General features: G+C 33.0%; 2 protein-coding genes across 25 annotated transcripts in view; one reads left to right on the top strand and one right to left on the bottom strand.

The window, feature by feature from the left end:
* Positions 1–1,555: 1,555 nt before the first annotated feature.
* Positions 1,556–9,147, bottom strand: LOC139517635 (membrane-associated protein TcaA-like). Of its 2 annotated transcripts, none has more exons than XM_071308877.1 (2): positions 9,054–9,147; positions 1,556–5,466 (listed from the first exon to the last, which is right to left on the bottom strand). In XM_071308877.1, exon 2 carries the CDS (start codon positions 5,380–5,382, stop codon positions 4,087–4,089), a length of 1,296 nt encoding a protein of 431 aa, XP_071164978.1. In that variant the 5' UTR covers positions 5,383–5,466; positions 9,054–9,147; the 3' UTR covers positions 1,556–4,086. The 2 variants fall into 2 exon arrangements, with proteins under 2 accessions (XP_071164978.1, XP_071164979.1); XM_071308878.1 differs by lacking the exon at positions 9,054–9,147 and adding an exon at positions 8,984–9,002.
* Positions 9,148–12,634: 3,487 nt separating this feature from the next.
* The window catches only part of LOC139517636 (myb-like protein X), a 65,928-nt gene continuing 62,605 nt past the window's right edge, over positions 12,635–15,957 (top strand). For 16 of the 23 annotated variants that reach the window (XR_011663172.1, XR_011663173.1, XM_071308889.1 and 13 more), the window contains exon 1: positions 12,635–13,598. Coding sequence is in view for 18 of the 23 variants with exons in the window: in XM_071308889.1 (XP_071164990.1) it covers positions 13,041–13,598 (558 nt within the window). In the remaining 5 variants the exon portion in view is untranslated. Of the gene's footprint in view, positions 13,599–15,546; positions 15,817–15,957 lie in introns of those variants that run through there. The other 7 variants (XM_071308881.1, XM_071308883.1, XM_071308882.1 and 4 more) reach the window with 6 other exon arrangements.

Genomic DNA, 15,957 nt, shown 5'->3' on the forward strand with positions numbered 1-15,957 from the left:
CCAGATAAATTAACATCATATGACTTGTTGGTCATCTGCTTACCATACTGTTTGTTGCTTTTTTGCCATTGAAAATTGTAATTCAACAGAAAGTAGTATTTTTTTGGTGCAATTCAAGTCTCATTGGCAATTATCTCCCATTATGTGCATGAACAGAATTGTACAACACACCAAAGATACCTTGAACAAGCTTTCAGTAACTGAAAGTACTCTTATATTGGTGATTTGCGTCTATAGTTTTTGAGTTAGTTGTGTGTTGAAAAATTTATTGAGTTCAGCCATTTGCAACAGATTTTTACAGTTTATTCTTTTGTTGTGCTGTTTATCAACTCTAGTTTTGAACTCTCACAAATACGCTTTATTCAGTCACATTCTTTATGTGTTTGCCTTAAGTCTAAAACCTGTAATTCAGCAGTTGTCATTGGTTCATGTCTGCAATAAATTGCTATTTTATAAACTAAACCGTAAATTTTCTCTTTGAATTGTTTCACATTTTTCATTTCAGGGTGTTGTATAGATCATTTTTGAAGGTTGAAAGTTGACCTTAAAAAAAAATGGCTTATATCTTAGTCATTTTTAAAAACACTGGTGGATATTTTTGCATTGGCATACCATATCTCCTTTTATTCTTGTACAGGTTTATAATTTAGTATTTACATGCATGAATTTTGTCTACTTAACACTCAAGATGATTTGTCATACCAATACATAAATATTACTGTGAAATTTACACTACATAGAGGCATATAGAAGTCTAAATAATTCATATACATAACATGTATATCTATTTAAATTGCTCTAAGGGAGAAAACCACTTAATTCTCATCCTTTTAATTTTTAAAAAGAAATTATTGAATATGAACTACTGTGAATCAAAGATTGCCTCTGTCAGCCCTGTGTGAATCAAAGATTGCCTCTGTCAGCCCTGATTTAATCAAAGATTGCCTCTGTCAGCCCTGATTTAATCAAAGATTGCCTCTGTCAGCCCTGATTTAATCAAAGATTGCCTCTGTCAGCCATGATTTAATCAAAGATTGCCTCTGTCAGCCATGATTTTCATCTAATTAGAAATAAACCTTATTTGGTTGTGGTTGGATGAAAGACAGAGTAACAGATTACAACCAAATATTAAGAAGTGTTTGCATTCATACATCAATCCTACAAATTAGTTGGTTTATTGTCCTTTTTTGAGAAGTTAATCAAAATACAAAACAAGAAGTCACTGAACCATGAAAATGAGGTTAAGGACAATGGACATGTGACAGACTGAAACTCAGTAACATAAGACATCGATCTATATACAAAGTATGAAGAATCCATCTTTATCACCTTCTAAAATATAAAGCTTTTAAGAAGTTAGTTAATGCCGCCCAAGCAGAATACAGGTCAGTTGACAGGTATGCAAGCCGGATCACTATTCTAAAGTCAAGCTTTCTGCAACTTTGCTGGACACAATTATGGACAGGCAAATGCTCACAATTGTGGATCCAGGATTTTGGAGGGATCAAGTAGGCTAAAAATCTTTATAGTTTGATGGCATCACAAACTGCATCAATAACATTTAACATTTTAATAAGAAAAGAAAATAACAAATGGATTCTTATCCAAGTCCTTAACAAATATAAAATAAAAACAAATATGAAATATAAATTGTAATCTTTAAAGTAAGTCTACTCAATATAGAAACCATCTGTTATATAAAACATGACTAAAACTTGTTAGCTTACCATTTTTCTACAAAATGTATATCTTCCATACATGGTTCATAAAATAATCACAAAATTGTCACACATTTGTGAAATGACATTAAGAAATAAATTGGCAGATCCAGGCGGAGGGTTTTGGGGGTTGGAACACCCCCTTTTTTTGGACAATCAATGCATTTGAATGGGGAAATAAAGTTGGAACCCCCCCCCCCCTTTTTGTCCTGGGTTGGGAACCCCCCTTTTTAAAATGGCTGGATCCGCCCCTGAAATATACCTTGGGAATTTTCAAACTTGTATGAATGCTACCACACTTCCCAATTTTCAATTACTATTAAATTGTTGTTTGTGTTTACAAAGGATATATTATAGCAAAAAACAATTGTTATAACTAGTCAAAATGTAAGGGGTATAAGAAATAGGAACTCTTTTCTTTTTTTTTAATACAAAATTCAATAGGGGAGATAAACTTTTTTGCAAGATTTGATAATTTTATTCTACAAAATGGAAAAGGAGAGAAATTGTATGGCAAAACTGTCTGATATTTACAATTTTGTTAAACATATGTAACACCTCAGTATCCCACTAAAGATTATAAGGTACATTCTCCCAAATGGCGGAGAAATTTTGAAACTTTATTAAGATGTTTGAAAAATTTAAAACTTGCATCCTGATTTTTAAGCAATCACATGGTAATCAAAATCCAGATTCATTCAGTTATATGTTTCAATTAGTTTTTATTTATCTTTTGAAACTACAATGTGTTTTTTAAATTTTCTGTCAATCTAACTTTACGATTGTTAGCGGAAGTACAATTTTTTTTAGCGACAACACAACATCATACAATGCAAAATACTATGAAACTTAAAAAGCAAAAAAATAGTATACTTTACTAAACAGTTTGAAAAATATAAAGCAAACATTAATATTTTATCAAGTCATATAGAAAATATAAATTTCCAAAGTATAAAATTCAAAAGACCTGTCTCAGTTTTCTTTACTGAATTAGTAAAATAAATCCATATAAAGACATATACCAATATCTAAAACCAAGAAAAATAATAAAATTCTATAAACTGGTTCAATATAGTTGTTCTATTCTCAATCAGAGAACCAAAATATAAAAAAATACAAATCATTACAGTATATCTAATATAGCCATAATGTCACAGTTCTAATAATAAAGGTTTTTCATTTGAAGATGTAGTATCTAGATGTCCTTTTGAAACGTCACATTCATGTAAACAAACATGGTATCCAGGTCATACAGGCTTGACAGGTGCATTGTAAACATAGTTTTATGTTTTCCTGATGCGATCTAGAAGTGACTCTAACATAGCTGTTCTCTCATTACATTCTTTTGATGAGAGCTTCATGGGTTTTCCTGTGGATGCTAGTTTTTGCTGCTTGTGTTGCCCTATTTTGAGCTCAGAGCACTTTTCTGTTTCAAAATCCTTTCTTTCACTCATATTGTTATCATGATCTTTGGTTCTTTCAGATTTCCCATACGATGAAGGATGTTTATCAATACTTTTCTCTGGACAATAGCCTTGTTTCTTTGGTGTAACTTGTTTTGTTTGTTGATGTTCCAAGCCTTTAATATATCTATCTTTAACATTTGTATCCTTCATCTTGTGCTGCGATACTTTGGGAGACTCTGGAATGTATTTGGATCTACCATACAATTCATATGGATTTCCATAACCCTGATATGTTCTGGCCATAAATCCCTCTGGGTCGAATCTTCTACAATGCTCTATGTAAGGATCATAGTATGGGTTACTACAGCCATGTCCAAACCAATATCTAGAGTTGTAACTATAGTTCTCTTCACAGTCATAAGACCATCTAAACCTACTTGGTCTGTCAATCATCCTTGGATTGAATGCACTATATTCTGAACTGTATCTCTCGCTCACAAACTCGGGAGGTGTTTTACAAAATTGTCTCTGATAATTTGAGGTTATTTTTCCTGAATATTTTGCCTTATTAACAAATAACCTACTAGAAGTTTTATCTTTTGGTCCCGGTTCTGACATGCAAGTCTTTTTCATTTGTTGTTCTACGTTGTTATTTATATCAGTAACTAATGAACCGTCATTTGACCTCTTACAGGTGGCATCTCTTTGGTTTGTCTCATTACATTTAATACTGCTTTCTGACTTCTTTTGAAAGTTCTCTCCATTATTTTGCATTTCATTGTGAGATGTTGTTGACTCTCTGATTTGGTTACAGTTCATATTACCATTAGCATGATTAGCTTGAGCATCATATCTGTCCTCATTTGGCAGATTTTCATAAAAACCAGCAGAAATTGCTTTCTTAATTTCCTTAACATGGACTTTGATGTTTTCAGAATCAAGATATTTATCTTTTGAAATATTCAAGATGTTTTAATATCTTCACCTTTATAAGGGTCATGTGACTTTAGTGTTCCTGTTAGATTTAATTGGTTCTCGTCTTTACAATTCTTCTCATTGTTGATTGATTTTGATTTACCATTAGAATTGAGGGAAACGCTTCTAGTACCTTTATCTATAGAAACAATTAACTTTTTGCTTTGAGTTGTGTCAGTTTTCTGTTTCAAGTTACGTTGATTAAGACTGGATTTCTGTTGTTCGGACGATTTCTTTACTACTTTGGAACTGGTTATAGTGGTATTCTGAGGTCTAAGTTGCACTTTAATGGAAGCACTTTTCTGTCTTAGCTTTGCTCTACCAGTTTCAGATTTAGATGCCTGGTCATTTTCTTTGACCAAAGATTTATTGTGTTGTTTAACTTTCGTCAATCCTTTTGAAGATGCATTTACCGATAACTTTTTACTCTCCTCAGATTTCTGATTTAAAACAGACAAAAGTGTATCACAAACAAGTTTTCTGGTAGGTGTAGTAATTTTTCGATCTTTCTCTTGACTGACGAATTTACTTCCATTAGAAGTCTTGGGTGAGTACTTAACAGTACATTTTGGCTTAACCACAATTTCTTTTGTTTTAATAGAAGAAACTGCCTTTCTTAGTTTGCTGATACGAGATTCTGGTTTCGGTTCTGAGGAATCAGATCTATGAGGTTTTGTCTTTACAATTGGACAGATGTAGTTCTGAGATTCAGAGTTGTTGAAACTAAACTGAAAATCGTCAGGTACTTTGAAGTCAAATTTAAATTGACCTTTTGCTGAAAAGGTATCCAAACCTTTTTCTTTTCTGTTGTAGAAGTACTGGTTGCTTGCAGGTGTTGAATGCATTTTCAAAGGGGTCTTTACAACATCTGTATCATTATCTAGTAGTGTTAAAAGTTCATTTTGTAACTCCAATTCATTCAACTTTCTACGACTTTTATCAGTAACAGTTTTACACTTCTTTTTTCCTGGATTCTCAATAGAGACATAGAGATTATTTTCAGCCTGTTTTTCTTCAAAAATTTCATTCCATTTTGACATGTTTACTGAACTGTCCCAAGGATAATTTGCAACATCACAAGCTCTCTCATACAAATCATCCATTAATGTTTCAGAATATCTACACCCATAAAGTAGTACATTAACATAACAATAGGACAAAGTGTTCAATCTTTCTTTGGCATATTGAGATTGACATACAATCAGAAATTTCTTTCGTCGTTGCCAAGAAGCTTCACTCTCATGTTTACCTTTCATTTCTTTAATTTCTCCTAATTCCATCATGTTTTAAATTTTAAATTAGCTTCCTTCAGAAGGCATTATGGATCCATATCAAAATATACTGACTGTCAATCATACAGCTGCATTCTGAAAATAAAAAAAATAAATTTATCATATTCATAATAAGAGTTGAAACAATTAATTGTCGAAACTGCTGAAATATTTGAATAATTGAACAAGGAACAACAAGAGTGCACAAGTGTTAATGCCTCAACTGCTTTACTGATTGTTATTGTATTTACATTGAAAGTCTTTTAAAAAAATGTTAATAAACCAGTGATTGGGAAGGACGTGCGCCCTGCGCCTATAGCGCATATTGACCAGAAATGGCGCATTGAGTGACAAATGTAAGCGCCCACGTGGCGCACGATATTTTTCACATCGTTTCGAAACGTTTAGATATCGTCAAATGGATTTCCGATCGTGTTCCGTGCCACCATGTGTGTGTACACAACTGTATAATGTTCCTCCAATCATAGGAGCACCTATATATTTTTTGGGACGTCTCGGGTGTTTTCCTATGGTAATAGAACCATGCGGTCTAACTGATAACCCAAAAAACGTAATTAACCATCATTCATGATATAATTTTTTATAAACAACTTGAAATTTGTGAAATTTGGCTATTACAGACGAGATTCAACTCTAATAATAATCTTTAATTTAGTTTAAATTGCTATTATTTCGATTGAAAACCCCCGAAGTCTTTTTATGAATATAGTTTTTGTCTCCATAAAAGGCGCTTAACTGTCCTTGTCATTTTTTGGTCTTTGGCTCGTTTGACATTTTGTTAACATGACTTCAGCGAACTGTTGTTTTGTTCTATCAATTAATAGTACTCTCTACTGTTAATCTTGTCATCGTGATGAAGTAATAATAATAATACAAGAAGTGCAGAGGAAGTGCCTGAAATGTCCTTTAATACAGAACGTCTGGAATAAGTATGGTATCGACGAAGACCCAAATTAAATGTTAAAAAAAACCAACCATGAACATGATCAAGCCAAGGCAACAGTACCATTTAAACATTGTAAATACAGGTTATCTTTAATATTGTCCGTTTTGGAAGAAGTTATTGTGTATTCATTGAAATTACAGAATCACAGGAACAATATCCATGATATTATTTGAAATCATATAGGTAAGTACCAACACCTCTTTGCCAAAAAATAGTGATACTTTTTATTTTTGTACAGAAGTCAATTCAAATGGCCCACTCATTGGACAACATGGCCCATTATTTTTGAAAATGGCCCATTGAATTTATTTTTGAGGGGCCCTGGGCCCATAGTGAAAAAAACCTTCCAGATCACTGATAAACTTAACATTGACCAATGAACTATATAATAAATGAGGACAAGCTCAGATGAAACCTTTCAGACGGTCATGTACACTTTACAATCATTATTTGCACCAAATATAGTAGACCTACTACATATAAAAGTCAGAGTTCTGATGTCCAACTGTGTTGCACATATTTTATCTATACAAGGGCAAATAACTATAATTTTCCTTATAATTGATGTTTCCAAGGGGCATAACTTTAAAAACAAATAATTGATTGGCACTGATTTTCAAATTTGTCCAAGAGATGGCCCAATATATAAACCTATGATAACTGTAAACGTGAGAGCACTAACAAGACTGGACGGATGGATGCCTGGATTTTCTATGTCCCCAACAATGGGTTTAGTATAAACATATTTTATTTGATCAGGTACAAATTGGATAAGACACAAGTCAAACAGATTTATGATATGACAATGGGTTGTGTGGAGGTCAATAATATCAGAAAACCAGACCAAACCACATAAACTTAAGATTGATCAAAGTACCATGAAAATGAGGTTAAGATCAGATGAAATCTGCAAGATGGATTTATACACATTACAATCATTCTATAAACCAGATCAAGGACAGGTGAACCCAGCATTCTCACAGTGATGGAACACTTTGCAAGGATCCCATAAAATTATTACAATAATCCTTCACTTATAACATGTGAAAATTCAATCTACATAGATTTGACCATGGAAAAATACATGTTGGTATACCCTATTATATGAAATTATTATGGCTTGGCAAGCAGGAAAAACTTTTTATTTCATTCTATTTTTTTATTGTGAAATATTACTTTTCAGTGTATGTTGTTAACCTGGCAGTAAATTCTTGTTTTACATTCTGTATTGTGGTAAAACTTTAAGCAATGTTGATACACTTTTAAGGGAATTATCAGAAAATTTTAAAAAGCTTCATTGAAAATTACCAAGAGAAACAAGAGCAACACATTTCTTTCATAGATCTGCCAAAAAAAAAAAAGAGAACAAAGACTTGACAACCAGGGTTAAAACAGACTTAAGGAGGCTCGAGGGTATAAAAAATTTCGCTCTCACCCCATATGGAATTTACTCACCCCAATTATTGGAAAAAAATTAGTTATTTTTCATTACAAATTTTTTATCTATTACCTTTACTAGATGTTACTTTATCATATGGTACAAAAATCATTCAAAAATATCAATTTGTGTTGGCCCCAGATGACTTTTAAAATGTATATAATCATAGAAAAAAGCTCCAAATTATCTCCCTTTGGTGCAAAAATGCTATTTTTTTGGCATTATAATTGAAATATCTTTTTTAACTCATCTGTGACCTATATTTTTTATTATCATTTTCAAATAAGCTGTGCTTAAACTTAACTTTTGTAAAATTTGATCGATTTCTGTAATTTAGTTCTATTTTTATTTCGATATTACCTTTTTTTCTCCTATTAGTTCAACAGAAAAAAAGTAACTTTACAAAAATGTATGCTTCTTTCGAAGGCAGATTGTGAGCGTAAAAAAATTATGACCCCATCTTTTTATTTTATATTTTTATTAAGTATAAGATAAAGTTCATTAGTAGAAAAATATAGCGAAATCCTTTTATTAAAATAAAATTTTTATTTAGACACGCAAGCCACCTTAACAGGGTTTATGAAAAACAAACAATCTTTTTTATGCTCAGCCTGGTTTTTTGGTTTTTTTTTTTACTATATAACTAAAGAAATATGTTTAAATCAAACTCAGCAAACACCAATTTTAAAATGTCTTTGGTGAAATCTGGCATATACCATATGTTGTTTACCTATTATATATAATTTCATAAGAACTGCCTTACCTTTAAAAAACCCAATTACTGCAGAAACCTAGCTATTTAGTTATGCGTGCATCCTTGGATTTGAAAAGCAGAAACTGCTCATCCTTTTTTATCATGTACCTACACCTCCTTCTTTTTCTGTTAAATGTTTACAGGAGTTGTTTGTTTGTCTTTATAGTTTTACCTGCTATTGAGTTTTTGTTTAGACTTGCAGTTTTATTATTGCCTCTTGGTATTCTCCACCTTTTTTCTTAGTAACAGTATGTATTGAAGCAAATCATTGATTTAATATCGGACGGTCTATCCGATCGGAAATTTATAGTATTTGCATTAGGAACGAGGACTACAAATGGACCCAGAAAAAGCATGTTTAAAAAAAAACTGCATGGTAAAAGTTTCCCAAACTGTTGAAAGTCAATTAATATTAGTAAGTGACATCGTTCCATTTGAAATCCATGCAACATACTATCTGTGTATGCTGATTCATTATCAATCGAGAAACATTATGTCAATGTGATATTCTAATAAATTATTACAGAGTTGTGATTCTTGCTTCCATGCTGTAAAAATAAGGCGGGAAACGGTTGTTATGTCCCTTTAACGCTGAACCTAAGTTTGGTACGATTAACGTAAAATCACGGGGGGGTCTCAACATGGGATTTTGGGTACAGGTGTGCAGCTGGGATTTTAAAAACACCCCCCATTCATATATTGAATAATTGTGAAATCCCTACCTATACATATATTTCACAGCGAAATCATAACCCATTCATATATTTATGACCCATTGATATATCACAATCGGTCAATTACTACCTATTGATATATTTCCTCGGTAAAATTGCACCCCATTGATATATTTGACGGATCAAAAAAGGGACCCATTCCAGCGGCACATATGTATATACCTTTATATAGGAAGAGACCCCCCCGTGCGTAAAATAATCGCAAAAGGCTAGCAAATAGGTCCGAGGACACAGTTATAGTAATAACGGGGTTTAAACTTTTGATTATGTGATTACACTAAGTCTTGATCGTTTTATAGTAATAATTTGATTACCAGACAAACTATTTCATGTTTATTTGACACAGGCAAAAAAATTCCGAGACAAGTGCCTGTACGTGTTATATATTGATTCTTTTTTTAATCTAGAACTGTATTTTTGATTATTAACTTTGACACAGGCAAAATATTTCTGAGACAAGTGCCTGTGTTATTTGATTCTTTTTTAATCTAAAATTGTATTTTTGATTATATAATTATCTTGTTTAAGTTGAAAAATATTAAAAGGGGGGGGGGGGGGGTTGCGATTTCTTAGACACCCCCACACCTTATCAAGAGGCCTAGCTCATATCAAAACAAAAATTGGGTACCGAATCTTTATGTTAAGAAGGGATTTGGTCCAGTAAAATAGTTCAAAACCTAGAAAGTCTGAAGCTGTCAAACTCAATTTTAGACCCAAAAGTGTCAATATTTTGAGTTAGGGCCATTAGACTTTTCTATACTGATTTTGATATTATTTGTCCTAATCAAGGATTTGTATAGCGGTAATTCTTGAAGAGAAGTACACTACATTGTCAGAATATTGTTGAGACAGAGCAGTTGCGATTTTTTTTAATTTGAATTTATTTGCTGAAAGAAAGATATGTACTACGAAATAACTGTGTTAAATCTCCGGTCACATTTTGGTCTTTCTTTTCACGTTTTCAAAAAGCAGTGAAAATAGTTATTGTTGCAACCAATGACTTGCATATAGTATTTGACAAGATCATGAGGGTATAGAATTTCTGTACTAATGGTTTATATTTATTTAGTACTGTATAACATCAACACTAAAGTACAGCTACCGATATTAGAGTGTAGGACGACATTCATATTTTCAAATTAACAGAGTACTTTGAAATGGCTATTGTTGTTATATTTTTACCTTTGTTTTTTTTATATCGTATAATTACTCTGCGATAGTAGTCTCATGTCATATGAATCATTTCATATTGAAATCCTTGACAATCACCGGTTTTTCTGAGTTACTCACAACTTTTTTGTTATATTCTGACGATTAATCAGAGGCGTGCCCCCTTTATATGGGAAATTTGTGTTGCTTTTTAGGGATATCATGCCGAAGCATGTCTAAGCGGGTTTCCTCAGTCAGACAGTCAGTGCATGGTTTCCCCTTGTGAAAATTTCTTGATCATGGCCGTTACTATGAATGCATAACATATCTAAGTTTATAAATCGATTTGTCCAGTGTTGAAGACCGTATATTTCTTTATATGTCGTGTGGGGGGGGGGTTGTAAGTATTGGGTGGGTAGTGTGTGTGTGTGTGTGTGTGTGTGTGTGTGTGTGTGTGTGTGTGTGTGTGTGTGTGTGTGTGTGTGTGTGTGTGTGTGTGTGGGTGTGTGTGTGTGTGTGTGTGTTGCTGTCTCAATAACTTATAACACCGATCTTTATTTCTTTCAAAAAAAGTTGAATTGTTGAAAAAATTGAACCAAATGCTGAAACTTATTGTTGGAATATGAGTAAATGTTATCACAGAAAAAAATGTGCGATCATATCTTTTTTTTTTTAAACTAGAAGGCGGCATGTTGAATGCAAGGTACTCGTCTCATATTTTGTTGCTGTTGCAAGTTAGTTGAACCAGGAAATTTCTATTCTTAGTATATAAGGTCCCTGGTTGAACACTTGAAGAGTATGACAAAAAAAACTGTGGACGTGTGGTATTAGCCAACTAATCAATATGGGATCTCGTCAATATTTCCTTGGTGGCAGTGGCGGACAATATTACATCGACATCTAGAGGTCAATGGGATTATGTCAACAATATCGACATGGGATCTCATCAATATTGCCTTGGTGGCAGTGGCGGACATTATTACATCGACATCTAGAGGTTAATGGGATCTCATCAATATCGACATGGGATCTCATCAATATCGACATGGGATCGCATCATTATCGACATTTGATCGCATCAATATCGACATTGGATCGCATCAATATCGACATGGGATCGCATCAATATCGACATGGGATCTCATCAATATCGACATGGGATCGCATCAATATCGACATGGGATCGCATCAATATTACCTGGGTGACAGTGATGGACAATATTACATCGACATTGATAGGTCAATGGGATTATGTCAACAATATTGACATGGGATCGCATCAATATTGCCCGGGAGGCAGCGGCGGACAATATTACATTGAAGCTTATTGTAAATATGGACCTTTAAAACATCTCCTGTTTAGAAATGAAACTAAAACGTGACAGCGTTCTTAATGGCGTACAATTCTAATGGTAATCCATTGGTGTCGCTCAATCTAATCTTTTTGGAAGTTGACATATCTTGTCCGGGTTATCAAAAGCCTTTATAATCATTTTCATAACAGCGTGGACAAGACCATTTCTTGGTGCGCTCAGGTTATCAATTTACTGAATCAGATTAGGCGAACGTTCGTTGGTTACGCCCACTTGACATTACGTACCTGTTGACAAAGGTTCTAAACGCCTAAATCAAATACTACGAATAACTAGCAGAGGACTAAACTTTGTGTGGTGATTTAAATGTTGAATACTTAAATTTTCTTTTCTTCTTCTCGTGTACCTGCATGTGATCACTCTTTAATTCTATTTAAATCCCCGTTGGAAGGCCTCTAACACTAATGAGCGATCATGATCCATTGTCATCGATAGCCGATGACAAACAAGTTAAAGCTTTATTCAGTATTATTACCAACATAAGTATTGCTGTTGTCCACGCTGTTTTGAAAATGATTGTGCAATATACTTTTTTTTATTCCCCCTTAATCTTGAATTGTTGGTCAACCAAGGCAGCTTGTCAATCTTCTGATCCGAAATTATCTGATTGTTTTGTAGCTTTGTTATCAGAACAAAGTGATTAACTTTGTTCATGTTGAAGTATTTCTTGAAGAGTACACATTTCCTATAAATCGACAATTCCACCAGACTATGACCATATTCTTTGTTTAAGTGGAAATTGATGAAATTGTATCATCGAAATTCCGATGTTGACATAGTTTTATTTATTGTTTCCCTTCTAATCAATAATAGCTTAACTACATATGTATACACGTCAGGGTAAATCATAAATGCAAATATAGCTTAAAACTGCCAAATCAATAGCCTATTAGCAACACCATCGAACTCTCTGATCTGATACGGCATTGACAACATTTAATAGATATATTTTCTTCTTAATACATTGATGTTTAATATTTAATTTGATTTAATTTATAATTATAACCTTGTCACGCATAAATATTTCTTCTTCGTTTACCGTTACGTAGTAGACTTTGTATCTATATTGTACTGAGGACAATGGTTGAATGATCAATCCATCTCTGAATAGAATTGACTTTGCCTATGGCTTCTTCAACTATATAATTTTGCGTATAGATGAAATGGTATATACAGAGAATGCCATGTTTGTGGTTGATTCTTTTGTTAGATAGGATTGATAAGAAAAGCACCACTTGATGTCACTTAAAAGAGAATGGTGTTGGGATTGAGCGATAGAATTCCAGAAGAAGATGAAACGAAAAGTCACGATGAAAAAAGGGACGAAGAGACAAAAGAAAATAAACCTCAGCCTCAATATACCAGAAAGGAACTTCAAGATCAGTTGTGGAAGACAGTTGGGGAAGGTCATTCGGATTCACTGACTAAGTTGCTGAACGAAGCTAAAGATTTTCCAAACCTGGAAGAATTACTAAATGAAGAGAATGCAGACTTCGATGAAGACGGAAATAATCTTTTGCTCTATTGCATTAAAGAAGGATGTGACAGTGGACCGTCAATTGGACGGCATTTTCATAAGTGTGTTGACATTTTAATCGGAAATAATGTAAACATAAATCATATGAACAAGGCAGGCCACACTCCACTGTTTGAAGCCGTGTTCTACAAGAATACCCATTACATTACAACGTTACTGAACCACAAGGCAGAAACGGGTCGCTTTGACCAGGATGGTATAGATCCTTTTCACTTAGCTATTCACTTAGGATATAAAGAGTGTTTTAATTTATTGGTACATCATGAAGAAAAAGAGGTAGGTTATCTTATTAGAACAAGAATCTTAAAGACCGGTAATTATTAGCCGAAAGATAACTAAAGGTAGACCCATGACTTTGGATGTGGCGGTAACAAAGGGTGACTGCATCTATTTTTTATAATCTATAAAATTGAGAATGGAAACAACAATAACCATTTGGAGACTAGTCTCACTTGTAGACTAAGAATTTCCTGTCGCATTTTGTAGTCACTTGTTGTTTTCTTTCTGGTCTATACTCAAATGTGTTTACATTGTTCAAAAGCATTTAATTCTTCGAGGGCGGATGTTTGCTAAATCACTTACCAAAGGACCATACGAACCAAACAATACAAACCGTATTTGTTTACAAGTTAAATGAATTAAACAAACGCATCCACAAATGGTACAGACTTTAGATACAAAAAATTATAAACTTTATTTCTATATAAACTTGTAATCTGACTTTTATGCAAGCCGGTGAAAAACTATACAGGCGATAACACATGATGATAGACTATATAATAATCGAGTCATTGCTTCTTTTCAGGGCATTTAATTTCTGTTGCTGACCCATATAGAAATATTGATGACTCTATATAATTAATAAATTTTAGATTTTAATAACCGTTTGTCCCTTTAATATATGATTGCTCTAATTGTTGTCCTTTGTGTTGAAAAAAGAATAGTTTCATCGAAGAACTTAAAACACTGGATCCAGTGTCATAAGTTCTCTGTGCATTCTTTAGTGGTAGTTTTGGTTATTTGTTTCGTTTGAGAATACGGTCTGATTGTCGTGTTTAACCCACATCTTTGTTTAGTGTACGTTGTAGTCATTCCCTTCGGTTAAACATACCTTTTTCAAAATTTTCGCCCTTAATTTTTTGTTTGATTAACAAGGTGTTTATACTTTCAGTATCTGCCAGTTCCACTTGAAGCTACTTATCAATGAGTTCTCCTTTGCATATTTAAACTAACAACTTATGCTGATACAGTGTTTAACTTTTTTTTATATACCACGGATATTACTGAGAAACAAACCCACTTGCCCGATAACTAACATTGCCGAAGTATGCGGCTAATATATATAAAAAAAGAAGATGTGATATGATTGCCTATGACACAACTCTCCACAAGATACCTAAATGACACAGAAATTAACAACTATAGGTCACCGTACGGCCTTCAACAATGAGCAAAGCCCATACTGCATAGTAAGCTATAAAAGACGGACATTTGATTTCCTGGATTGGGAGGGGAAGGGCAAGGAGGATGATGGTTTTGCAAATTGAATACGCGTATTTTTCACCTGTTTATCTGATTCATTTCTGTGGAGTCATTAATGCTTTATTTTAATCCATCCTTGTCGGGTGTATAGAGAGGAAGGCCACTTTAAGTTTTTGTTCATAAATGTATTCATAATAATTGAAAAAGGAGAAGATGCATTTTGACCGACTAATGGTATAAGTTAACCTTAGAAATCATATATACATTTGAAAGAATTCTATGTTCCGACAGCTTTTCATCGACACATTGTATTATAATTCAACATTCCAAAACATATACTTCTTCCGATATATTTATTGAAAATCTTTTCATTATGTAAAATAACTTGTGTATGGATTTTGAGCAGTCAGTCCATTTCTTTATGTAGATTTCTTAACGCTTTCTCTGTTATACAATCAATAAATCACATATTAATCAATTAGACTATACCTGCTTCAAAAAGGGTAATTTAAGTTTATTGAAGTGTTTCTTTACAGAAAGGTGCAATTGAACACAGTACAATACACAATACAGGGAGGAAAAATAAAACGATCAATTATGTCCAGTCCAGATCAATATATAAAGATCTATCCCATAACAACTACTAATATACAATGAAATATGAACCGTACCCCTTTAAACTTAAACACAATGCACATTTTGTCGTTTACATATTTAAAAATCCTTACTTGGTTTCCCTTTCTCTACACCCTTAATACTTGCCATTGTATTAGCATTATAGAGTGTCGTTTAATTTAACCATACACTTAAATTATTGTTTACAGGTCAATAACAAAATCTATAATTTGTCATAATAGATACGCGAAAAACACCCTTTTACCTTTATTTCCAGTTACTTGGATGTTGTTTTCGCTAATCATCGAAAAATGTAAATTAATCATTTATTTCTTAGTGACGGATTACATTGATATTTTGGATTTCAACTAGACATAGTTTTTTCAGATGACTTTTGGTAAGCCTTTGTTTAAATATATCCGTTAGAATGTAATCCATATTAGTATAATATATATACATATATAGTAAAAGATAGTGTATACTGTCTCTTTTTCGAAATGTACAGATTGAAAATTAGAACCTTTCTTATATATTCAAC

Source organism: Mytilus edulis, chromosome 3 (assembly GCF_963676685.1).
Source record: "Mytilus edulis chromosome 3, xbMytEdul2.2, whole genome shotgun sequence".
Taxonomy (NCBI): Eukaryota; Metazoa; Mollusca; class Bivalvia; order Mytilida; family Mytilidae; genus Mytilus; species Mytilus edulis.

Coding starts and splice junctions, on each gene's coding strand:
- LOC139517635 (XM_071308877.1), bottom strand. CDS start 5,382: ATGATGGAATTAGGAGAAATTAAAGAAATGAAAGGTAAACATGAGAGT.